Genomic DNA, 25,150 nt, shown 5'->3' with positions numbered 1-25,150 from the left:
TAAAAGGGAAGGGAGGAAAGTTCTAGTTCGTGCTATGAAACCACACAAAGATTGAGAAAATCTTTTTAATGTTTGGTCCTTGACCACCTCAGCGTGCCTTTTCTCAAAGGACACACACTGTCCCGTGACAGCATGTGCTGGAGGTCCAGCGACCACACCCGGCTGTCCTTCCTTCCCTCATGAAGTGCTTGCACCGAGTGCCGGGCCTCAGTTGGGCCTGTCTCACAGGGAGCTGGAGCTGGGAGCCCCCCAGGGAAGGCTGGTTCTGGATGAGGCCCCCAGGTCTGCAGTGGCAGGAACACCACCGCCCTTGGGCCAGAAGTCGCCCCAACACCCGCAAGTGTCAGGGTGGTTTACTATTCACATCCTACACACAAAGCAGCTGGGCGACCATGAAGTTCTTGTGCAGTGGAGATGGATTCAGAATCTGGAACCTTCTCTGAGGTGACACGGCAGCCTCTTCTCCCTCTTGGCTGTGCTCTGATGAGGGCCGGGGGGAGCCCAGTGTGGAGGAAGCATCACTGGTCCATCTCACCGCCAAGACCCTGCAAAGAATGATATGCTTATCGTTGACTGATATGCTTATGGATAGACGTACACCCACCAGGTGCTGCCCACAGCTAAGTCTGGACCATTTGGGGCGGGTGAGAGCCAGGACTTTTGGGCAGCCCTTCACAACGGAACATACTCAAGTTAGTCCTCATGCGGGGGGGGGTCTCAAAGCATGGTACCCAACCCCTCTTGCTATGCAAGGCAAGTTTAGTGTGGGGTTTTGTGATAATATTCACTATTGTAACTAACCTGAGATGTCACTAATTAAAATGAGGCTACATTTTATTTTATTATTTTTTAAAGATTTTATTTATTTGAGAGAGAGTGAATGCGCGCGCGTGAGAGCGAGCGAGCATGAGAGAGTGCGCACTTGCACAAGCAGGGGGAGAGGCAGAGGGAGAGGGAGAAGCAGGCTCCCCGCCGAGCAGGGAGCCCGATGCGGGGCTCGGTCCCAGGACCCTGGGGTCATGACCCGAGCCGAAGGCAGATGCTTAACGACTGAGCCACCCAGGCACCCCGCGAGGCTAGATTTTAAAGAGGGATGTTCTAGAAGTGGAGCAGAGAAGGAGCGCTGTGCGGCTGCCTGGGTTGACCACATGCCCAATAGCACCACTGTGCTAGGGCCTCCCCCAGACGGCCCAGTACTCCAGGTGCTCACCACTGGGACAAGAAAGAGGTGCAGGAGGCAAGGTGCTTGGACCTTCCTGCCTTCTGGAGTTCAGGAGGGGGCCTACCTGCTCATAATCCTCCACATACTTGTATTTCTTCTCCCGGTAGTAGTATCTTTTCTTCATGCAGTAGAAGACTATGACGTCACATAGCACCGTCGCCTGAGTGTGGCACAGGGTGAGAGAGGAGGAGCCGGGATGCTTTCGCTCCTGCTATTCTGCGCATGCCCCTTCCCACAAAGCCTAGAACCTTTCAAGGAAAGTAAAGGCAAGGCTCTCCCTTCTCTGGAAAAGGTGAGGCCCCAAGGGCTGCGGTCTTGAAGAAGCAAAGGTGAGGGGGGGCTGGAGGCAAGGGCCACAAGCCTAGAGGGTCGACTCTAGAAACGAGTTTAGGGTCAAGGGGAAGAACCAAGACGCCAGTGGAGGGTCTCACCTCGCTGGGCTAACTACTGCTGAGGAGGGCCCCAGGCCCGGGGGTGAAGGAGCAGTCTAAGTCACTCACCACCCCTAAGAGCGCCAAACCGGAGCCGACGTTGATCATGGTGGGGATGATGTCAAATTTCCCAGCCTCCAAATGACAGGGGAAAAAGAAAAAGTCGTGATAGAGGGCATGAGCAGATAAGAGGTGGGGAGAGGGCCCCTTGTCTCTGGCCAACCCAGAAGCCTGGGTCTGAACCAGAGCCCCGAGAGGAGGGGGTAGCCAGGCTACCTTTCCAAACACTATGATGTCGAAGCGGATGCCATAGGCCTTGATGAGCGTGCGGTGCTCAGCACCAGTCAGGTGACTGTAGTACTTGGCAAACCTAGGGGAGGAGGACAGGTGAGAGGCAGAAGGCACAGGGCAGGGACAGACAGGTGGCTGGATCCACCTGAGCATCTTGAGGCCTCTCCCGGCCATTGTGGGTCATGCAGCGTGAGGGCTGGGCTGTTGGCAGGAGGGTGCCAGGGCCCACGGGGCACCAGAAGAACTCGTCCAGCATCACTGTCACCTCCTATGGCTGAGCTGGAACCTCTCACTCTGAATATCCTCCATATCACAGCTGAGCCACCTGCATGTCTCAAGGAGATCCTGGCCACTAACAGAATATGGTCAGTGAGCAGCAAACCCCGGGCCTGCCTTGTGGGTAGGGGCATGGAGCTGGCCACGAAACTCCACAAAACTCACAGAATCAGCACTGGACATCTTTTTAAAGAACCACTGACCCATCGATGAATACATGAATAAATAAATAAAGTAAAATAAATAAAATTCCACACAAGGGAATACTATTTGGCCATAAAGAGAGAGAAAGTAATGACAAATGCTACAACATGGATGAACCTCAAAAAAAACATGATACTGAGTGAGAGAAGCCAGTCACAGAAGGCCACACAGTGTGTGCTTCCTTTTCTATGCAAGTCCAGGGAGACAGGAAGTAGATGGTGGTTGGCGGGGACTGAGGTAGAAGGGAGGACAGAGGTGATGGCTGAAGGATATGGGCTTTCTCGCTGAGGTGATGAAAATGTTCTAAAATTGTGGTGATAGTCCTACAACGTCATGACTAGACTAAACGCGATCCAATCCCACACTTTAAATGGATGCACTATGTGGTAGGTGAAAGATACCTCAAGCCATTAAAAAAAACCCCAAAAAACCCACAAGGGGGAATGGTGGGGGGGGGGCACTGTTGAGCCATGATGCCATTTGCTGCCCGTGTTATATAGGACGTTGGTTCAGAGAAGCCTGAACTCTTGGCCCACGATCGGTCTGGCCCACGGCATCCATGTCCTGGTCGGGCCTGGGATTCAGGTGGGGCCTGATACTAGCGGAGGTCAGGGCGATGGGGTGTCCTTCTGGTGAGGGCTCCCATAAGCTTCTCTCTGTCCCGAGGTTCTGACCCAAGCTTGAGGTTTTCCACAATGGTTTCTAGAACTGTCTAACAGAGATAGAGCAACACAAACCTGATTTCTTTCCTAGGAAAAAAAAATGCAAGTATCTGCCCTAGTATCAGTGAGCCAGATGGTTCAAGATGATAGCCGACTGCCGTTCCGGATGGTTCTATGATCCCATGTGTCTTTGATTGTTCACGTCACCACTAGAGGGAGACAAGTGCAACACGAACGCACCTCAGACCTACTCGGCTGGCCCCTGGGAGGGCTGCTTTGTTTAAGAGTGGCAAAATCCGTGACAGAAGCCACAGAGCGCCCACGAAAATGTACATGGCTAAGGTCTTTGCTACCTCAAGGAAGTGGCAAACCTGACCCTGGCCCCTCGGTCCTTCCGTCAAATGACCAGCTCTCCTGGGTTGAACACTGTCACCCAAGATTTGTAGCCATCTGGAACCTGTGAATGCGAAATGCAAGTAGGGAAACAGGGTTTTTGCAGGTGGAATGAGTTAAGCTGAGCTCGTACTGAATTAGCGTGGACTCTGATTCCGTATGACTGGTGTCCTATAAGGAGGGGACACACAGAGATGTGCCCAGAGGGAAGAAGGCCATGTGACAAGGGTGGCAGAGACGGGAGTGATGGGTCTATGAGCCAAGGAACACCGAGCATCGCAGGGAGCCACCAGAACCTGGAAGAGGCAAAGAAGGTGGCTGGCCTTGCTGACACCCTGATTTGGGGCCTCTAGCATCCAGATCTGTGAGAGAGTAACTTCCTGTTGTTTCAAGCCACCCACTTTGTTAATTAGTTAAGGCAGCCCCAGGACACTCATATATGGTACTTTCAGCAGGGAAATGCCAGTGAAGGCTTTTCCTGAGGCTTAAACCTGTATCCCCTGAACCCTGGAGATTCCAGGGGCAGACCTGGTCTTTGAGAAACTAATTCCTGGGTCAGGCCCCAGCAGTCTTTGGTCCAGAGGATCACAAGCTCACCTGCTCCTCAAAATCAGTACAGGGACAAGGCTCTGCTTGAACACTCTCTCTGGCACCTAGCCTTCCCACCTGCCCTTGGGGGGCTGAGTGAGTGCTGGTCTTTGATGGGCATGGATGCCCCCACTGGGGAGTGATCCAGCCACCGTCGCCCCCGGCCCCCACACAAGAGAACCAGGGCCCAAGCTCACACCTACCTGAAATTGTAGCCGGGGGACACATTGTGGTCCACATCCCGGGTATCCAGGCGGCGGAAGGAGTAGCTGGGCAAGCAGAGGGAGGAGGTTCTGTCCAGGTTGCAGTCCCAGTTGATCTGGATGCCCATGATGCCTCCCTGTGGGTTGTGAGCAGAGACAGAGCAAGCTTTCCTCGCGGCGCATTCTAGAATGAGGTGTGTTGAAAACTGTCAGAGAAGCCAGGGGCCCGTGCCTACCTCGATGGCCATGTCCTGGAAGCTGTGCCCTGCGCTCTCCACTATTTTGCCAAGACGGAATATGGGGCAGAAGGGATCTGTTACAGCATCATAAGTGCATGATTTGAGGTAGGTAGTGGTGATGTTGGGAAGAATATTCCTCCTGAAATCAAGAGGAAGCAGAAATGAAGCGAGGAAAACCTCAAAGAAGAGCCAGAAGTTGCTCTAAAACACCGGGGAACTCACTCGGCCGGCCAGCACTTACTTGCTGAAATTAAATTTGGGGTACCAGATGTTGTTCTTAACCAAAAGAGTGAAGTTTTCCGCAGCCTTTAAAAAAGCAGGTCTGAAAAAAATCGTAACGTATCGTTAATAAAAGTACACATATACGTATACTCACATCCTTAGGCAATATTTTAACAAAGCACGTGCACATGCGCCTTACAATGTCATTTTGTCAAGAAAAAAAGTGAGGGCGCCTGGGTGGCTCAGTCGGCTAAGCGGCTGCCTTCGGCTCAGGTCATGATCCCGGGGTCCTGGGATTGAGCCCCACGTCCGGCTCCCTGCTCAGTGGGGAGCCTGCTTCTGCCTCTCCCTCTGCCTGCCACTCTGCCTACTTGTGCTGTCTCTCTATCTCTCTGTCAAGTAAATAAAATCTTTAAAAGAAAAAAAGTGAAACATCTCAAGCATTTCCTACTCTCCTCTGTATAAACACTAGGTCAGCAGGGGAGACTAAACCAAGCCTTTCCATTTCTTCCTCTCGTGCCTCTTGCTGAAGGCAGCGGGAGTTTAAGAGCTGGAGGAATAGTGAAGGAGGGGTGAGGCCTAGTGGCTTCCCGGGGAAATTATTCAGCCTGCAGCTGTGGGGTTCCAGAGCTCGCCTCCCTCAGGCGCTCTCAGGGGAATGCTCCACAGATCTGGTTTTACAAGTCAAAGCAAAGGTAAATTCACCCACAGGGTGGATCCTGACCTCATCTCAAAAGTACATAAAAATCACATGTCTGTTGGCGCAGGGCCTTGACCCTGAGGTGCCACGTCAGCTCCGTGCTGACAGTACAACCTGAATCTGGGGCTCCGAGGGGGCCCCACTTCTTTGGTGGGTTTCTATGGAGAATCCAGAGCTGTAGGCAGACCCCTCTGTGTGTGGGCGGGGGGGGGCTCCCCTGATCGAGGTGGAATCTTTGAGTTTAGAAACAGTATCAACAGTCTTCTCAACCCTGAGACAGAAGCAAGGCCACAGAGCAAAGAGAGCCGAGCCTGTTGCTGCTGATGACGAGAAAGGCCTTGACCAAGGTGCTTTTCCGGGGCTTCAAATCCCCTCATCCCTGTATCCAGAGGGATGCATTATATCAGGATTTTTCGAACTACTGTCATTCCCTATACTTTTTTTAAGATTTTATTTATTTGTCAGAGAGAGAGAGAGTGCACAAGCAAGGGGAGCAGCAGAAGGCGAGGGAGAAGCAGACTCCCCACTGAGCAGGGAGCCCCATGTGGGACTCGATCCCAGGACCCTGGGACCATGACCTGAGCTGAAGGCAGATGCTTAACCAACTGAGCCACCCAGGCGCCCCTGTCGTTCCCTATACTATAACTTTCCCCCCACATCTGTCTACCTCATATGCAATACTTTTTTTTTTTTCAAGATTTTTATTTATTTATTTGACAGAGAGAGAGACAGCGAGAGCAGGAACACAAGCAGGGGGAGTGGGAGAGCGAGAAGCAGGCTTCCTGCCGAGCAGGGAGCCCAATGTGGGACTCGATCCCAGGACCCTGGGATCATGACCTGAGCCGAAGGCAGACGCTTAACGACTGAGCCACCCAGGCGCCCCATATGCAATACTTTTTTTAAAAAAAAAGATTTTATTTTTAAGTAATCTCTACACCCAGTGTGGGGGCTCAAACTCAAAATCCCGAGATCAAGAGTCACACGCTCTAACCACTGAGCCAGACAGGAGCCCCTTATATGCAATACTTTTAAGATTGACTCACCGGTTTTAAAAAATTAAGGTGAAATTCACATAATGTAAAATTAACCATTTTAAAGTGTTTAATTCAGCAGCATTAAACACATTCAGGATGTGCAAACCATCTCCAACATCTGGTTCTAGAACATTTCCATCACCCCCAAAGGAAACTTTGTACCCATTTAACAGTAGCTATCTATCTTCCCTTCCGCCCAGCCTTTGGGAACTACTCATCTACTTTTTGTTTCTCTAGATTTGTCTACTCTGGATCTTTCAGATGAATGGAATCATACAGTATGTGTCCTTTTGTTTCTGGTTTCTTTCACTTAGCACCCCGTTTTCCAGGTTCATCCATGTTGTAGCATGTAACACTTCATTCTTTTTTTATGCCTGAGTCATATTCCCTTGCATGGATGGACTATAACCTGTTTATCTCTTTCTCTGTTGTTGGACATTTGCGTTGTTTCCGCTTTTACGATCAACTCACTTTTTGAATTGGCATTCATTTTGAAATGAAATTTTCCATCATGACCATAAGAGATATCACTGGCCCCAAGTCAGAGGTCACTGTTCAAATAAATATAATCAAATCAAAACAATATTACTAAACGTTGTAGTTAATATTACTGTTTGCCCAAGGTGCTGAATCTGGGGATTATTCTTTGTGAGAAATGGAAATTAGCAAGTGACAACAGACACCCCAAACCAGGATTTCCACCTTGATATAAGTACAGAAGCTGAATTTGAACGGACATGGGAATGTCTATCCATGTGACTCATGTTATTTTATGTATCACTGTACACTTAAAAATCACCTTCCACTGGGGGCACCTGGGTGGTGCAGTCGGTTGAGCATCCGACTCATGATTTCAGCTCAGGTCATGATCTCAGGGTTGTGAGAATGAGCCCCGTGTCTGGCTCCGCGCTTAGCGCAGAGTCCGCTTGGGACTCTCTCTCCCTCTCCCTCTGCTCCTTCCCCCTGTGCTCTCTCTCTCTAAAGTAAATAAATAAATCTTTAAAAAAAATCACCTTCCACAGGATTAAATCTATAACCTTGCTGTCCAATGAAAATATAATGAGACACAAATACAAACCACCTCGTAATTCCAAGTTCCTAATAGTCACATTAAAAAGTAAAAAGAAGGGATGCCTGGGTGGCTCAGTCGCCACCAGTTAAGCATCTGCCTTCGGCTCAGGTCATGATCCCAGGGTCCTGGGATTCAGCCCTGAGTTGGGCTCCCTGCTCAGCGGGGGGCCTGCTTCTCCCTCTCCCTCTGCCCCTCCCCCTCCCCTGGTCCCTCCCCCTCCCCCCTGCTCCATGCCACACGCATGTGTGTGCTCTCTCTCTCGCTCAGATAAATAAAATCTTAAAAAAAAAAAAGCAAAAAGAAACAAGTGAAATTAACTTTTGTATAATAACCCAATATATCTAAAGTATTACTTCACCAGGTAAACACATATTAATTTTATACATACATACACACACACATATATGTATATATATATATTTTTCCCCCCATAATGTCTTTGGACTCTGGAGTGCATTTTACACAGAGCAGTTTATTTGGCTCCAGACACATTGCGAGCGCTCGGTAGACACCCACGGCCAGTGGCACTGATGTTAGGGAGGGAGCACAGCTCTGTAAGACCCTTTCCACCTCAGAAATGCTAGATTCCTTTTCTTTTACTGTTTCCTTCCCTGGCCTGAGCTGCTGCCCTCAGCAATCTTGAAATCAGAGGTTCTTCTGTTGCAGCACACCTGGGATGGGGTTCATGGGACTCCCTGCGCCTCTGGCCTCATCCAGGCCTCAGTCTGAACTCTGGGTAAGGAATGCTGGAGTTGCAAGCAATTCTGGGAGCATTACCTCTAACCCTACCCAGTCCAAGCAGAGCAAATTACTATTGGGAAAAATGTTATTCTGGGGCAACCCTGGACCTGCTCTACTTTATACAACACACTTCAGTGGACATTATTTATTTTCCGGCCCAGCCTCTGTTCCCTTCTTTTCTGGTAACAGAACCCCCAGTTTCCTTTGGAAGCCACACCTCCCTACTCTCAGGCTGTGTTCCTCGGGCGGGACTGACTCCACCACAGCTCCGGAGATCGGCAGGTGACCCAGGCCTGAGCTGATAAGCAAAATCCATGCCCCAGCTACAGTGTGGGCTGAGGGATGTGGCTGAAGATGTGATGATGGACAGATCTAGAACCTCTATGGACAACTGGGCTGGAAGACTTGGGGGAATGTAAGCCCAGAGCCACCTCCTGGGACTACACCATGGGTCCTGCAAACGAAGCCAGTATGGGGGGAAGCAGAGTCAAAATGTAGAGACTCTGAAGCTGTCCTTTGAGCCCCAGGTCTAGTCGTGCTGGGCTCTTCGTAGTTTGTTGAACAACAAACTGCCCCTGCTATGTGTGTGTCCTGGGTAAGGCACTGAGAACTGTTTCCTGGAGTTACTCGCAACTGACAAGAGTCCAGACATGGAAATAAATCAGCTGCAGTCCCATCACAAGTGACAAACACTGTGGCCCACCTTGCCTCTGATGGTTGCCTGTGGTCCCCGCCCTGCGGAAGCCTGACTCCACACAGACACCAAGAGCACAACACACAAGCCTTAACTCCCCTGCCGCCTTCCCTCGGGCAGGACTCACTTGGGCATGTGGCTATCATCCTCCACTGGGCACCAGGCTGCCACCTCGCATGTCTTCACAGTCCCATTGAACAGCACGCATCTTCCTGTTGCAATTCCTGCAGGGGCAAGGGAACCCAGGTCTGCAGGGGTCTCCTATTTTCTACTTTGCAAGGTAGAGAGTGGGAGCACCACCACAGCATCCTGTGCAATCAATCGTGATCTATTCCAATTCTGGGATTTATACAGTTTCCAGAAACGAGAGGAAAAGAGTTGCCTGAGTCCAAAGGCAGCGCTAGGACGGTGCCAAGCTCCAGCACAGGGCAAGATCTGGGACGGCTTCTGGGGCACGGGTGACAGGTGAATGTTGAGAAGATCCTGGGACCCTAACCTGAACAGCAAGCTCACTCAGGGTCATGTGGAGGAATTGGGGAATGTGCGGGATTTCTCCATCCTGAAGATTTCTCTATGAGACAGGCCCCACAGAGGAGGCAATCTAGTCAGGGGCTGCCCTCCCCAGGCTAAGTGTCTACTGTGGGGTCACAGCCACATGCTCATACCATTGCTGTGGGTGCCTGAAGAGCCAGCAACACAGTTGGCATCTGATTTACACACAGTGGTCTTATCTGGAAGCTGGAAAATGAAGAAAGAGTGAAATGCCATGTGGTCAGTCAGGTGCCGACGAGAGGGGCCTGAGGCCCGAGGCTCTTCCCAGAGAAGCTGCCTACCTCAGGACAGAAGCCCTGGGTCTGGTTCATGGTGATGATCATGTTGGTCATGATGAAGAGGGAGTTTTCCTCCTGCAGAAGGGAGACAGCATCACCCTGTTACCTTCAAAGGAATCAAGCCGAGCCACGAAGAACGCCAGTCACTCATTTAATAGGACAGTACCTTTCACTTTGCCCACGTGCCATGCAAAAAACAATTTAAAAAATGATCTTTTGATCTCTTGTTCTCTGAGAGTTTATAATCTAACTGAAGACAGGATTCAAATAAATACTGTACCATAGTCCCCTTTATCTCCAGGGGATGCCTAAAACTGCAGATAGTATATATATATATATATACACTATGTCTTCTCTGAGATGTACATACCTGTGATAAAGTTAAATTATGAATTAGACACAGTAAGAGATTAACAATAACTGATACTAAAATAGAATAATAATAATATGCTATAATGGTTATGTGAATGTAGCCTCTCTCTCTCAAAATACCTTATTGTGCTGTACTCACCCTTCTTCGTGCGATGATAAAATGGCTACATGATGAGGTGAAGGGAGGCGAGGGATGGGAGCGTTGTGATGCAGCGTTGGGCTACTACTGACCTGAGGATATGTCAGGAGGAGGAGGATCATCTGTTTCTGGACTGCAGTTGACCATGGGTAACTGAAACCGTGGATAAGGGGTGGGGGTGGGGCCTACTGTTTACATATGTTGATGGCAGCATTATTCATAGTGACCCAAAGGTGGAAACAACCCAAATGTCTATTGACAGATGAATGGATAAACAGATTGTGTTTATCTATATCTGTGTGTGTATCTATAATGGAACATGACCCAGCCATAAAAAGTAATGGGGCCCTGACATGTTGCAACGTGGATGAACCTCAAAAATAGGACGCTAAGGGGCGCCTGGGTGGCTCAGTCATTAAGCATCTGCCTTCGGCTCAGGTCATGATCCCAGGGTCCTGGGATCGAGCCCCATGTCGGCTCCCTGGTTGGCGGGAAGACTGCTTCTCCCTCTCCCACTCCCCCTGCTTGTGTTCCCTCTCTCGCTGTCTCTCTCTCTGTCAAATAAATAAAATCTTAAAAAAAAAAAAATAGGACGCTAAGTCAAAGAAGTCGCACACAGAAGGCCACTTACTGCATGATTCTATTGTTATGAAGTTTCCATAGATACAGAATGTAGATGAGTGGTTGCCCTGGAGGTGGGGGTAAGGCAGAGGGTGGGATGAGGAGCGATTGCTTAATGGGTGTGGGGTTTCCTCTTAGGGTAACGAAATGTTCTGGAACTAGAAGGAGGTGATAGTTGCATAATATTGTGAATGTACTAAATGCCGCAGAATTTTTAAATCTGAAATAGTTAATATTATGACATATGAATTTCACCTCAGTGGAAAAGGAAATGCCTATCATCTGAGGTGGTTCCTTAATTAAAGCTTGGCTTGTTGAGGGAAAAGATCCAACAGGTGCGCAAAACATCATCTGCCAACCAGGTTACCTCAGAGGTACAAAAACACAAGGCCACCAAAGTCCCAAGTTTGGCTGGTTTTCTTTCCTAACTGAAATTAAATAAATAAAACATTCTAGAGAAGACCCAGTCAGGGTCCGTAACTGACGCTCCTCCCTTCGAGAAGGTTCTGTTTTCTCCTCCTAGGAAGGTGCCAAATGGTTGATTTAAAGTTTCTGGAGTGCAGTTCACTGGGGATGAGACTAAAGAGTCGGTTGCTAAGGACCTTCCAACATTAGGAGTAAAAGACAAAGATGCCCAAGAATTCTAGTTGGACCTCCCCCTCACCGAGCACTGGCATTCTAAAATGAAATACCAGAAGCTTTCTCTCAGCATTTCAGACTCCCGGGAAAAGTGGAGTCAGCACTGGGAGCCACGTGGGGGATCAGGGTAACTCAAGGATCAAAGTGTCTGTAGACATCTCCACCCCCAGGTCTGACGAGGTGGTGGAAGCTCTGGGAATGGCTGGCATCTTCCAAAGAAAGGCCTAGAACAAGCCATGTTGGGAGACAGGAAATGACCCCAAGAGGAGGCCTGAGGAGGTGGCACGATGCCCGCGCCTCTCTCCTGGCACCCCTGTCAGCGTCCTCGGTGTTCCCACAGAGACATGCTGTTCACGTGGTCTATAGAAGCTGCTCCAGCGGCTCCTGAGATAGATGTGAACAATTCAATAGGGTTTACTGTTTGTTTCCTATTTCTTCTCTATTTTAAGCTTAGGGAAACTTCAGTCCAGAGATGAGCTGAGTAGAAGTGGTGCAAACTGACGTTTGTGTTCCATCTGTGGAGAAGCAGGAGGCCATTGTGAAAGCTCATGAAGGGAGCTCTGTGGAGCTCACGAAGCCCCGGGGCCAGAGCTAAGCTGGAAGGCAGAGGGGCTGCCTGTTCCTTCCCACCGAGGGTCAGAAGCAGTGGGCCCACACTCTTCCTTGGTCCCAGTGAACACAATGAGTGTGACGGCCCCAGAGCTTGCCAGGATGAGGCCATGGCTTCACAGAAAGGAGTGGTCTCTCTGTTGACACAGGTGCATGCCCATAGGACCACCCACCTCCAGCAAACTATGAATCCCCTGTTCCATTTGGCCTGCATTGCTTATCCGCTCAGTCTTCCCTCTGGGCACCCCGCAAAACCCTTCTCTTGAGAAGGCAGGGAGAAAACGAACACACTTGAAGAAAAAGAGAGTTTCTGAAGTTCTTGCTTTCCCTTGCCAAGCTCTGAGCCGAGAGATTTAGCCACCCCAGACGTCCTAGCACGGAAGCCATTTGGAGGGATATGTCAGGGTCTGGCTGCGGAGCATAGACATTATGATGGCTAAAGAGAGTCAGTATTTAACTTGGAGCTTTGTGGATTAACAGACTGGATACTAGGATGCTGTATCAAACACCTTCTTCCCTTCTCCTCTGTTCCTGATGAAATCCTATGTCTGTTTCCTTCCAGTCTGGCTTTGGTCTCCAATTACCGATCAACTTCCTACACTGAAAAGATTTACCTTGTGGGTTTACAACAATAAAGCCCATACAAAATGTGGGAAGGCAATATTTCCACCCGAATTTTTCCCAGGATTTAAAATATTTGCTTTTCTACCTTTCGGGGCTTGAGACAGACTGAGTTGTCTGTGTTTAAGCCAGCCATGATTTAAAGCTGAAGAAACATAGCTGGTTGAATATTGTTTATTAGACCTTAAGGCAGAAAGAGATCCTTCTGCACTGCTTTCTTGGACTAAGACAATTAGTCTGGGTCTCCGTGATGTTAGAACTCTGCCAATCATTAACCAAGAGTGCAAAGTCAGGGGGCGCCTGGGTGGCTCAGTCATTGGGAGTCTGCCTTCGGCTCAGGTCATGATCCCAGGGTCCTGGGATCGAGTCCCACATCGGGCTCCCTGCTCGGCGGGGGGCCTGCTTCTCCCTCTCCTACTCCCCCTGCTTGTGTTCCGTCTCTCACTGTGTCTCTCACTCTGTCAAATAAATAAATAAAAAATCTTTTTTTTTTTTTTTTTTTTAAAGATTTTATTTATTTATTTGAGAGAGAGAATGAGAGAGAGAGAGCAGGAGAGGGGGGAGGGTCAGAGGGAGAAGCAGACTCCCTGCTGAGCAGGGAGCCCGATGCGGGACTCGATCCAGGGACTCCAGGATCATGACCTGAGCCGAAGGCAGTCGCTTAACCAACTGAGCCACCCAGGCACCCCATAAATAAAAAATCTTAAAAAAAAAAAAAAAAGAATGCAAAGTCAGTAAAGGGAAAGGAGCTAATCAGAAGCTTTGGTGTCAGACAGAAGCCACGGTGGGAGGCATACCTGGGCTGGAATCACATAATCCGCCACATCCCAGACCCGGAATCCAAGTGTAGAAGTGTTGGTTACAGTCACGCCTTTGGCTTTGGTAGTAACTGAGCTGACCACAGAATCTGTTTCTTGGTAGCCTTTTTCCCACACAAACACCCACCTACAAAATAAAACAGGCCCCTTAAATTGCCATAAGGATTCTGTGAATTTGAACTGCTGCTAGGGAGCCTCTGATAGCCAAAGGCTGACAGTATAATGTTCACTAATTACATGACTTTGCAAAACTGCTTGACTTTGGGGGGCTCCATTACCACTTCTGCAAAATGGGTGTATAATCTAAATCACAGGGTTGTTTGTGGGAGATAAATGAGATGACGCAGGTAAAGCACTTAGCATAGTGATCAGCACAACGAAAGTACTCAATGAATGCTGTCTTTATTAGGTATTTGAGCACTTCCAACGCACCACGACCTGCAGAATTACCAAGAGATGACAAAAATTATGATAATAGTTACCATTTGAGTGTTTTCAGGTGCCAGGTACTGATCTAAGCTCTATATATGTATTAACATTTAATCCTGACGACTTTATAAGGCAGATATCATTATTATTCTCTAGTTTTACTGAGGAGGAAACTGAGACACAGAGAGGTTACGTCACTTGCCCAAAGTCCACACAGCTAGCGAATGACAAAGTCAGGATTTGAACTCAAGTCTTTTGCTTCTGAAGCCTCTTTTCTTGCCCTGTATGCTATATTCCCTCTAGAAAAGAGAATCTCACTGTTCAAGTAACTTTTTATACTAGTTTCTTACATTTTTTCTCCAAGAATTCAGGTCACATGTATGCTTCTCTTCTCTGGGAAGAACTGGGGGCCTTACAACCAGTCTGAAAAACTAAAAATCTAAAGACATTAGCGCGTAGTGGTTAGGACACTGGAACACAAACTGAAGCCAGCAATCATGGTTCATTTCTCAGCTGCACCGTTCATCAGGCATAACTTTGGCCAAGTTGCTTAACTTCTCTATGCCTCAGTTTTTCCCATCAATAAGATGGGAATGATAATAGGATTTCACAGGGTAGTTGTGAGGTTAAATGAGTTTTGCCTAGTAGATGTTTAGAACAATGTTTGTGTTGCCATTGTAGGCTGAAATTGGCCTTGATGGGAGTATTTCCACCATGGAAATTGGCCAATGCTACAAATCAGAACTCCTTCCTGCCAGAGCTGTTATTAAACACCTACCGGCAACTATTATTGTTGTTATTATTTCTAGAAACAAGAAATGCTAGCATCTGTCTCCTCTTATAAGCCCTAGCTGCTGAAACTTCAAAAAATCACTGGTTTTGGTTACTTATACGTTAGTCTGGTCTGAGCAGTCTCCATATTCATTGTCCATCCTAGAGACAGGCTTTTCCCCAAATAAGGCCTTTTCTTCAGGGGTTCTAGGAATTTAGCTGCAATATAAAGCTTTCATTTAATTCTATTCAGGCACACAGAAACTTAGGGCAGGAAGGTTACCATTATTTTACCATAGTGTTCAGTGAGTTGCTGAAGAGAGACACATGGTTTTACAGGGATCACTATGTAATTGACTACCTCCTCATCATATGACAGATAACAGAATTAGATAATTGAGAAATGCATGTTTAGTCTAAGATGAATTGGATCAGGAAGCTAAGAGATGAGTTAAAAAGAAAGAAAGAAAAAAGCCCTTAGCTCAGATCCTGAGTCAGTTTTGATCATAGGAAGATGGATAAAGCTTTTACTGCTTTATAGATCCTCATGATCAAGGTAGCAAACACTCCAGGAACCTTAGAAAGCTGTGCTGTCCAGCAGAAAGGTAACACAAGCCACATATGTAATGTACTTTCTAGTAGCCATATTAAAAAGAAAAATAGGTAAAATTAATTTTAATGATAGATTTTATGTTACCAAATATATCCAAAATATTTTAACATGTTATCAATCTAAGGTGTATTAATGTCCTATTTTACTTTTTTGGTTGTTTTGCACTATGTTTTCAAAACCTCGTGTGTATGTTATGTTGACAGAGCATCTTGATTTGGAGTAGGTCCATTTCAAGAGCTCAAAAGCCACAGGTGACTAGTGGGTACTACATCATCCGGTGCATACTTCCTGTAGTCTAGAACTTTACAGATACCCTAAGATAGGGTTAAACTAATCCTCCCCCTAGTATCAAAAGCCAAGAGGGAAAAGCTGAGAGCCCTTCATTCTAAGCGCTTCCGATCCAATCCAGCAATGTGAGTTTAGTTAACCAGTTAGTAGCAGGTCTCAAAATTTAAGGGTGAATCACAATCACTGGGGGGCAAGGAGTTGGTGGCGGTACTTAATGAGACTCACTAAATCCAAACTTGAGAGTGGGCCAGGTGGTTCTGATGTACAGCCCGTATGTGGGAAGCCATTTCACTGAATCCTGTCAGAACTTACTGCTGCTGGGCTGATAGCTGTTAGAAGCCAATACCTGCCTGATCAGGTGAATTCCCGTGGACCGTGTTAACATTCCAAGCCTCACCCCAGGGTGGGGGATCTGCTACTTTTCTATGGTTCCTCAGGTGAGTCTTCCGTGATTTGGTAGGTTTAGGAAACATTAGGACATTGGTTCTCAAACTGCTCCCCATCAGAATCACTTGGGGAGTCAGTCATACTCCATAGCAATTAAATCAGAAGGTCTGGGGGGGCGCCTGGGTGGCTCAGTCGTTAAGCGTCTGCCTTCGGCTCAGGTCATGATCCCAGGATCCTGGGATCGAGCCCCGCATCGGGCTCCCTGCTCAGCGGGAAGCCTGCTTCTCCCTCTCCCACTCCCCCTGCTTGTGTTCCCTTTCTCGCTGTGCCTCTCTCTGTCAAATAAATAAATTAAAAAAAATCTTTAAAAAAAAAAAAAAGGTCTGGGGATGGGAGTCAGTAATCAGTATTTTTAAAAGATTCCCCAAGGTTCTAATGTGCGGCTGGGGACCACAGCATTAGGCCTTCTAAGAAAAGGAATGCAGATACGGATAACATCTGTCAGCTCAGCAGCTGTAGACACCATTAACACCCTAGGTGGACCTTGAAAGTGGGCCCAGTTAATTTCTACCTTCTCTCGAGTTTCATTAATTGTAATGGGTGCGGGGCGCCTGGGTGGCTCAGTCGTTGGGCGTCTGCCTTCAGCTCAGGTCATGATCCCAGAATTCTGGGATCGAGCCCCACATCGGGCTCCCTGCGCAGCGGGAAACCTGCTTCTCCCTCTCCCACTCCCCCTGCTTGTGTTCCCTCTCTGGCTGTGTCTCTCTCTGTCAAATAAATAAAATCTTTAAAAAAAAAAATTGTAATGGGTGCACTCAATTAAAATTAAGCACTTGGTGAGGGGACAGAAGGTAGCAGGACATATAGAAGTGTAAGAGGGCAGCATGGGGAATGATGAAGCGAAGGAAGGTACCTATACAAAAAACCCCCAACAACTCCACAAAACGAAGTGAACTTTAAATGCTTTTTCGAGTGTGACCTCTTCATCATCTTGGGTTACCACATGATACTTAAAGGAAAGGACCGGAAGCCACTGGCCCAAAAGGAACCAAATGGAAAGTCCAAGCCTTGGTTTCTCTCAGCAGATCATCAGAATGGGAAGTAAAGTGCAAAGATTGAAACGTTAAGGGCAAAGCCAAAGGACAGCATGGAGCAACTCGGAACAAGAAGCAGGAACGGTGAGGATGAAGGTCTAGCCAGGCTTTGCCCTGAAAAAAAAAAACACAGTATCAAAGCAGTCTCCTGCCCCGGAGGCCGGCCCACCGCCCGGCCCTCTGGGGGCCAGGGTCCGGGGAGGCCTATGTCATCCGCCTCTGGTCGCCGTCCCCCGGACCGCGCCTGGAGGCCGCCTGCGGGGCTCGCCCGGTGACCTAGGCCAAGAGCAACAGGTGCACGGCCAGGACCCAGAAGGGGAGTTCCCGGCCGTCGCAACACTCCGGACCCCCGAGCCCCTCGGGGACAGCGCCCGCGGCCGCGCTCACCCGATGACGTAGGCCAGGATGAGCAGCTGCACGGCCCGGTTCATGAGCCCCACTTTACGGCTGCGGATGAGCACGATGCGCGGCGTGTCGTACTCGAACAGGAAGGCGGCCAGCACCGCGCAGCAGCCCGCCATGGCCGGCTGCTGCCGCGCCGCCCGGCTCCACGCTCTGCGCCCGGCCACCCGACCCGCCGCCTGGTACGCGCCCGGGAGCCCCGCCCAGGCGGCCCGCGGCGCCGCTACTCGCGTGGGAGGACCCGGAAGGAGGCGGTGCTGCGCCTCGGGGCGGGGGCCGGGCGTAGGCGACGTCCTTCTCGGGTACGAGCGCCTCGCTCGGGGGGAATGGGACCCGTGGAGAGGGGGTGAGTCCTCCCTTGAGGACGAGTGACCTCGTCAGTAGGGCCGGGAAGAACGAGCGACCCCCGCAAAGTGGCATTGGCTCTACCAGGAAGGGGTGATCTCCTCTCTGGGAACGAATGACCCTGTGTAGGACCGGGGAGAACGAGTGACCGCCTCAGTGGAGATAGAGCCGTCGTGGAGAGTGACCTCTCCCTTGGGCATGAGTTACCCCTCGCGGGGGGGAGGCGCTGAGGTGGGAGGGGGTGGCTACTGAGCTGCTCCTTTAGGTGGTCTAGGAGGTACGAGTGACCTGTGGGGGACGGGGGCAGCTTAGGAGAAAGAGCAGCCCCTCGGGAGGTCCCAGCTTATTCCTTCTCAACCTCTGGAAGAAAAACCTAAATGTCAGGTGCCCTAAGAGCCCTGGGCTGGAGTCACACACCCTGTACGGTGGCCTTGTTGGAATTGAAGCGAGGCCACACCCCTACTCCAATTCAGATGCTTCCTCAGTTAAAGGAGGAGGGAGGAAGCATCCTGAGCCAGGGGAGGGTTTATGTGGCCATCCTTTCAACTGAGAAAGTTTTATCACAACTTTAGGGAGAATTGGAAAATAAAGGGAAGTGGAGGAAACGCCCACTGTTCTACTCCTCGAACATAAATTTCCACGTTTATTCATTCCCTTTCAGGTATGTTTTCAAAGATATATTTTATATTGAGTTTCATTAATGCATTCAACAAGTATTAATAAGCACCTTCAATATGCCAGGCCCTGTTCAGTGAACAGAACAAGCCCAAACAGCCTGCCTTTGTGGAGTATAAATTCTCACAGGTAGATGTGTATAAAATTTTAGTTTGTAAATCACAGGCAATGATGATTTTTTTTTTTTCCTGGTTCATACTCCTCGTGTTTTCTGTGTTATTACAGACTTGTCATAATGATCATTTTTAATAAATGGGCTGTTTCTTCCAGAGAGTATACCATGATTTTCCTAACCGTTCTCACCTGATTGCTTCTAGTTTGTGGATCCTATGTATAATCTTTGATAAAATATTTTAGTTCATTTCCTGGATGTGAGGTTCCTGAGCTGCTCCAGATGAAAGAAGTGAATAATAAAATTTGAAGGAAATAGCATCTATCTCTAGAGATGGAATTGTTGAGTTAGAAGGAAGAATAGAGCTGCCACCTGCCTCAGTCCAAAATGGTCCTAAGAAAAGGTGGTGATTAAGTGGGATTTTATCCATTCATTTGACAGATATTACTGAGTGCCTGTTGTGTGTTTGGCAGTATTCTTGATGCTAGGGATATGAGGGTGAACAGGCAGATGAAGTCTTTGCCAAAATTGAGCTTGGTGCAATTGGGAGGGCTTAAATTCTATGTAGAAAAGGAATATATAGCTGCTAAATTCTCTTTGGAAGGGGACTTAAAAATTCTTTCCTTAAGAGCCAAACTCAGTTCCAGCTCTTGTTAATACTTATCCCACAGTAATGAGATGGTCCCAGCCTTACAAATCTTGAATTTAAATGGTTTGCATGTGTTTTGGGGGCGCCTGGCTGGCTCAGTTGGTAAGCGTGTGACTCTGAATCTTGGGGTTGTGAGTTCAAGCCCCATGTTGGGTGTAGACATTACTTAAAATCTTAAAAAATAAATGGTTTGCTTGTGTTTTGGAACAAGGCAGGTAGGAGAAATGTATAAATAAGTTTTTCTAAACTACTAGTTGGTATTATATCCTCAGGACCAACGAGAGAAGCTGATCTTGAAAAATGATTAGGAAAAGAAAGTTATTTCATTTATATTCTTGCCCTTTATCTGTTTTTAAAAACAGCTTATTGCGGTATAATTGACAAATAAAAAACTGCACATATTTAAAGTGTACAATTTTGTAAGTTTGACATATACACACACACACACCCATGGAACCATCACCACAGTCAAGATAGTGAATATACCCAGTGTACTAGCCAGAGAAATCTTAGTTTGTATAAAGTGAAAGTAAATGCTGATTACAGCTGGGACTTTTCACATACCTACATCTTTTTTTTTCTTTTTTTTTTGAAGTTAAAGAATTGTTTTTTTTTTTTAATAAATCTTTTTTTAAAGATTTATTTATTTATTTGATAGAGAGAGACACAGCGAGAGAGGGAACACAAGCAAGGGGAGTGTGAGAGGGAGAAACAGGCTTCCCGCGGAGCAGGGAGCCCAATGTGGGGCTCGATCCCAGGACCTGGGATCATGACCTGAGCTGAAGGCAGACGCTTAACGCCTGAGCCACCCAGGCACCCCTAAACAATTGTTTATAAAGATTGAAAGACCATCTCAATTAGGAAAGTAAAACATGTTCTTTGTAACAAATTCGAACAATACAGAACTGGATAAAGCAAAAAGTGGGAGTCCCAACTCTCCCTACAGAGGTAGTTTCCCTACTTTAAGTCCTATTAGGAAAGAAAAATTGCTGCCAATTCTTTTTTGTTATTTCTGATTTTTGTTATACTTATTGAAAGATTTCCTTTGGGGGCATCTGGGTGGTTCAGGTGGTTACATGTCTGCTTTCAGCTCAGGTCATGATCTTGGGGTCCTGGGATGGAGCCCCACGCCTGGCTCCCTGCTCAGTGGGGAGCCTGCTTCTCCCTCTCCCTCTCCCTCTCCCTCTCCCTCTGCCATTCCTCCTGCTCATGCTTGTGTATTCTCTTTCAAATAAATAAATAAAATCTTTATTTTATTATTTTTTTATCTTACAAAGCTGCTGCATGGATTTTTTTTATTATGTTCAATTAGCCGACATACAGTACATCATTAGTTTTTGATGTAGTGTTCAACAATTTGTTAGTTGCATATAACACCCAGTGCCCATCACCACACATGCCCTCTTTAATACCCATCACCCTGTTACCTCACATACCTACATCTTAATCACATTCAGTTGCATATTTGTCATATGTTTGACTGAGTGTAGTTACTGAACAACCATGGGAGTTTAGTTTTTAAAAAATGAGATTTTCAGTAAAGGTGCGAAGACAATTCAATGAGGAAAGAATAGTCTTTTCAATTAATGGTGTTGGAACAACTGGATAGCCACATGCATATGATGAAGTTGGACCCCTGTCTCTCTTACCATATATAAAAATTAACTCAAAATGGATCAAACACTGAAGTGTAAGAGCAAGACTGCAAGACTCAGATGAAAACATAAGTGTAAATCTTTGTGACTTTGGATTAGTCAGTGGTTTTTTAGACATGACACCAAAAGCACAGGTGGGTGACAAAACGAAAAATAGAAAAAATTTAAAACTTCTGTGCTTCAGAGGACACTGTCAAGAAAATGAAAAGGCAACCCACAGTATGTGAAAAATACAAAACATGTATCTGATAAGGGTCTAGTATCTTAAATATCCTAAGTAAGAGTCTTTAACTCTTCTTTTTTTTTTTTTTTTAAGTAGGCTCCACACCCAATGTGGGGCTTGAACTCATGACCCTAAGATTGAGAGTCGCATGCTCTACCAACTGAGCCAGCCAGGTGCACAAAGAGTTCTTTTAACTCTTCTAACTAATCAGTAAAATGACAACCCAATTTAAAATGGGCAAAAGATTTGAATAGCATTTCTACGAAGAAGATACACAAATGGTCAATAAGAACATAAAAAGATGTGGGCGCCTGGGTGGCTCAGTTGGTTAAGCGACTGCCTTCGGCTCAGGTCATGATCCTGGAGTCCCTGGATCGAGTCCCGCGTCGGGCTCCCTGCTCGGCAGGGAGTCTGCTTCTCCCTCTGACCCTCCCCCCTCTCATGTGCTCTCTCTCATTCTCTCTCTCTCAAATAAATAAATAAAATCTTTAAAAAAAAAAGAACATAAAAAGATGTTCAATATCACTCACTAGGGAGATGTGCATCAAGATCACAATGAGATACCACTTCATCTGCTAGCATGGCTACAATTAAAACAAGGGACAGTCAGAAAGATGGCAAGGCTGTGGAGAAATTGGAAGACTCATACACTGCTGCTGGGAAAAATAAATGGTGCAGCCCCTTTGGAAAACAGTTTGGCAGTTCCTCAAAATGTTACACAATCACCATGTGATCTAGCAGTTCCATTCCTGGGTGTACTATATGCGCAAGAGAATTGATAAGATATGTTCATGCAAAAACTTGTGCATGAGTGTTCACAACATCATTCATAATAGTCAACACGTGGAGATCCCCTAAATGTCTATCAGCTGATGAATGGAAAAACAAATGTGGTATGTCCAGACAATGCAATATTACTCAGCCGTAAATACATGCTGCAATGTGCACGAATCTTGAGGACATGATGCTAAGTGAAAGAAGCCAGGTACAAAAGGCCACATATTCTATGATTCTGTTTATATGAAATGTCCAGAATAGGAAAATCCATAGAGGCAGAAAGTCAGTTAGTGGTTGCCTAGGGCTGGGGCAAAGTACAATGGGGATTGATTACTAATGAGTATGAGGGTTCTGTTGGGGGTGAGGAAATGTTCCGGAAATTACATAATGGTGTTAGTTGCAGAATCCTTGTGAATATCCTAAAAGTCACTGCACTATACATTTCAAAAGGGTGGCTTTTATGGTGTGTGAATCGTATCAAATTAAAAAAATAAAAAGGGGCACCTGGGGGGCTCAGTCCTTAAGCGTCTGCCTTCGGCTCAGGTCATGATCCCAGGGTCCTGGGATGGAGCCCCGAATTGGGCTCCCTGCTCCGCGGGAAGCCTGCTTCTCCCTCTCCCACTCCCCCTGCTTGTGTTCCCTCTCTCACTGTGTCTCTCTCTGTCAAATAAATAAAATCTTAAAAAAAAAAAAAAAAAAGAAAAACAGGGAGTAGATAGTCAAGGCCTCAGGAAAAAACAATGTGTGTACACAATAATGGGGCCAAACCTCAGGTTCTTTCTTCAGAGGGGAGCACCTCAGACCCTTACACAGAGCTGAGCTTTATTTTTTTTGTTTTTTTAATTTTAGAGAGAGCTCGAGGACACGAGTGGGAGGGGCAGAGGGAGAGGGAGAGAGAATCTCAAGCAGGCTCCGCGCTGAGCGAGGAGCTGACGCAGGGCTTGATCTCATGACCCTGAGATCACGTCCAGAGCTGAAACCAAGAGTAGGATGCTCACCAACTGTACCACCCAGGTACCTGCACAGAGCTTATTTTTAATTTAGATTAAGTTCTAACGCTGGATCACCTGGTTCCTCCGTTGCACACTAAGCCAGTTTACCACAACACTCTTCCTCCGAAAACTGCCCCTCCCTCACAGATGTGGCCCCAGCAGCCATTTTTATACTATGTGACTTTATCAATTGAACCACATAGGGAACCTAACCCAAAAGGGCCAGTCAGACTCTCTCCTCTGGTACTGTGGCACTCTGCAAATGACTAGAACTGAGTTGTTTTGTCCTGTTCCCTGACATTAGCATACAATGTAACCAATTATCTTTTCAAATTTACTTACAAACTATTAGATTCTAAATATTTGGAAGGATTATACAACAGACTCAGGAAAATAAGACCCAGAGATATGGTCCCATTAGTGTCAAATCTGGTAACTTTCTAAGATGGTGTCTTAATGACTGTGGGAGGCAGAATAATGCCCCCCATTCCAGATACCCATCCTAATCCCAGAAACCTGGGACTTTGTTACCTTCTGTGGCAAAAGGGACTTTGCCAATGTGATTAAGGGTTTTGAGATGGGGAGATTGTCCTGGATTATCCAGGTGAGCGTATTCACAAGGGTCCTTTAAAAAATGGACAGGAGGGGCTGAAGCATCAGTCAGAAAAGGCCTGTGACAACAGCCGCACAGGTCAGAGTGATAAGATTGCTAGCTAGAGGCTATGAGCCAAGGAATGAGGCTGGAAAAGGCAACAGGTGGGTTTTCCTCCTGGAATTCCAGAATTCCCTCTAGAGCCTCCAGAAGGAATGCAGCCCTGCCAAGGCCTCGATTTTAGCCTACAAGACCCATTTTGGATTTCAGACCTCCAGAACTATACAATAATATATCTGTGTTATTTTAAGCCACTAAATTTGTGGCAGTTTGTTACAGCATCAATAGGAAACTAATACAGTTACTAACTCCATAGAAATATTATGAACATAAGATTCTTAATTCAGATTAAGCTAGAAAGAATTTTATTTACTATCAGTGACTTTAGTCGGTAATCTCGGGACAGTTTGGTTTGTTTCCTTCTGGGAGGATTTTGGTGTATGTTTTTCTATGTACACTCAAATACGTGGCAAGGGACCAGGGCTTGAGGGAGAAGTGCAAAGCTAACTCAATTAGATAAATGATTATCCCCCAACAAAACAAGTTTTATAAGCACAGGAAAAAAAAAATTTCTCACCCAAACAAAATGAGAGCTTTAAAAAAAATTCAAGACCATTTGTGTGAATTTGAATTTTTTTCTCTTAAAAAATAAGGGGAAAAATAAAGATTTTTAAGAGTAGAAACATTTGCCTCATTTAAGGGTTTTGTGGTAACTAGGTGGGAATCCTATTCAGTGGTAGGAAAAGATACTGTGGTAGGTGATGTAAAGAGACAAAGGCTGCAAAGCACGTATGTTTAACTTGAAAAGTTTACAATGATTTGAATCCCACTCAGGATGTGTATGGTACAACTTAAAGCAAGGGAGGTAAATCCTTAGGTGATAACCATCTCGGTTTGCCTGGGATGGGATTTTCAGTGCTAAAACTGGGGAAGTCCCCTGGCAAACAGGATGAGTTGGTGACCCTCAGAGAACTAAGTCAACTAGCTTCAGGAGGCTCACGATAGCATGGATTCTGAGCCAGGCCCCCACGGGCCACTGACACGGCTTACCACAGGCCGTCCCCCTCCCCCCGCCAGTCCACCCCAAGCTTCACTCTTAAGAGACTTGTACTGGCTAAACTTGAATTAGATCTGTTAAAAAACAGAAGGGGCTACTGCAAGAAGCAGGGACGCTTTCTAAGAAATGTAGCCTCTAAACCTGACTTCCTGATTTTACATCAAACAACTTCAAGTTTACCTGGAAGTCTGAATAAAAATGAAAAAGAACAATAGCAACAACAAAAAGCATCAAGGGTGTACTTTTTATGTGACTTGTCTCATAATGAAAACCCAACTTTGTGCTCTAGTGAGGACAGTTTTCTGAAATATACAGACTATGTGTTAATCTTTCCCAGCCCGCAATGATTATTGTATTTTTTTAGCCAGTGAACAGTCTCTAGCAGATCTAAATCCAACACAATGGAAT

The 25,150-nt window shown here is 46.9% G+C and overlaps 2 protein-coding genes across 2 annotated transcripts in view; one reads left to right on the top strand and one right to left on the bottom strand.

Moving 5' to 3' along the window:
* Nucleotides 1-51: 51 nt before the first annotated feature.
* On the bottom strand, nucleotides 52-17,779 carry P2RX4 (purinergic receptor P2X 4). Its single transcript, XM_006736968.3, has 12 exons — nucleotides 17,591-17,779; nucleotides 13,601-13,748; nucleotides 9,806-9,877; nucleotides 9,638-9,710; nucleotides 9,100-9,196; nucleotides 4,751-4,831; nucleotides 4,507-4,648; nucleotides 4,271-4,407; nucleotides 1,930-2,023; nucleotides 1,723-1,788; nucleotides 1,287-1,382; nucleotides 52-545 (listed from the first exon to the last, which is right to left on the bottom strand). Exons 1-12 carry the CDS (start codon nucleotides 17,722-17,724, stop codon nucleotides 519-521), a joined length of 1,167 nt encoding a protein of 388 aa, XP_006737031.1. The 5' UTR covers nucleotides 17,725-17,779; the 3' UTR covers nucleotides 52-518.
* IFT81 (intraflagellar transport 81) overlaps nucleotides 17,776-25,150 on the top strand; it is a 177,339-nt gene continuing 169,964 nt past the window's right edge. Inside the window, exons 1-2 of the mRNA XM_081802263.1 lie at nucleotides 17,776-17,907; nucleotides 18,523-18,611. The gene's annotated coding sequence lies outside the window, so the exon portion shown is untranslated. The remainder of the gene's footprint in view (nucleotides 17,908-18,522; nucleotides 18,612-25,150) is intronic.

The sequence above is a fragment of the Leptonychotes weddellii genome, chromosome 13 (assembly GCF_054177405.1).
Source record: "Leptonychotes weddellii isolate Sample4059 chromosome 13, ASM5417740v2, whole genome shotgun sequence".
Classification (NCBI taxonomy): domain Eukaryota; kingdom Metazoa; phylum Chordata; class Mammalia; order Carnivora; family Phocidae; genus Leptonychotes; species Leptonychotes weddellii.
This window is presented reverse-complemented; position numbering and strand designations above follow the sequence as displayed.

Coding starts and splice junctions, on each gene's coding strand:
- P2RX4 (XM_006736968.3), bottom strand. CDS start 17,724: ATGGCGGGCTGCTGCGCGGTGCTGGCCGCCTTCCTGTTCGAGTACGAC. Junction 9,197..9,637: donor TTCAGGCACCCACAGCAATG/GTATGAGCATGT, acceptor TTGCCCCTGCAG/GAATTGCAACAGGAAGATGC. Junction 4,408..4,506: donor TCCAGGACATGGCCATCGAG/GTAGGCACGGGC, acceptor CACAACCCACAG/GGAGGCATCATGGGCATCCA.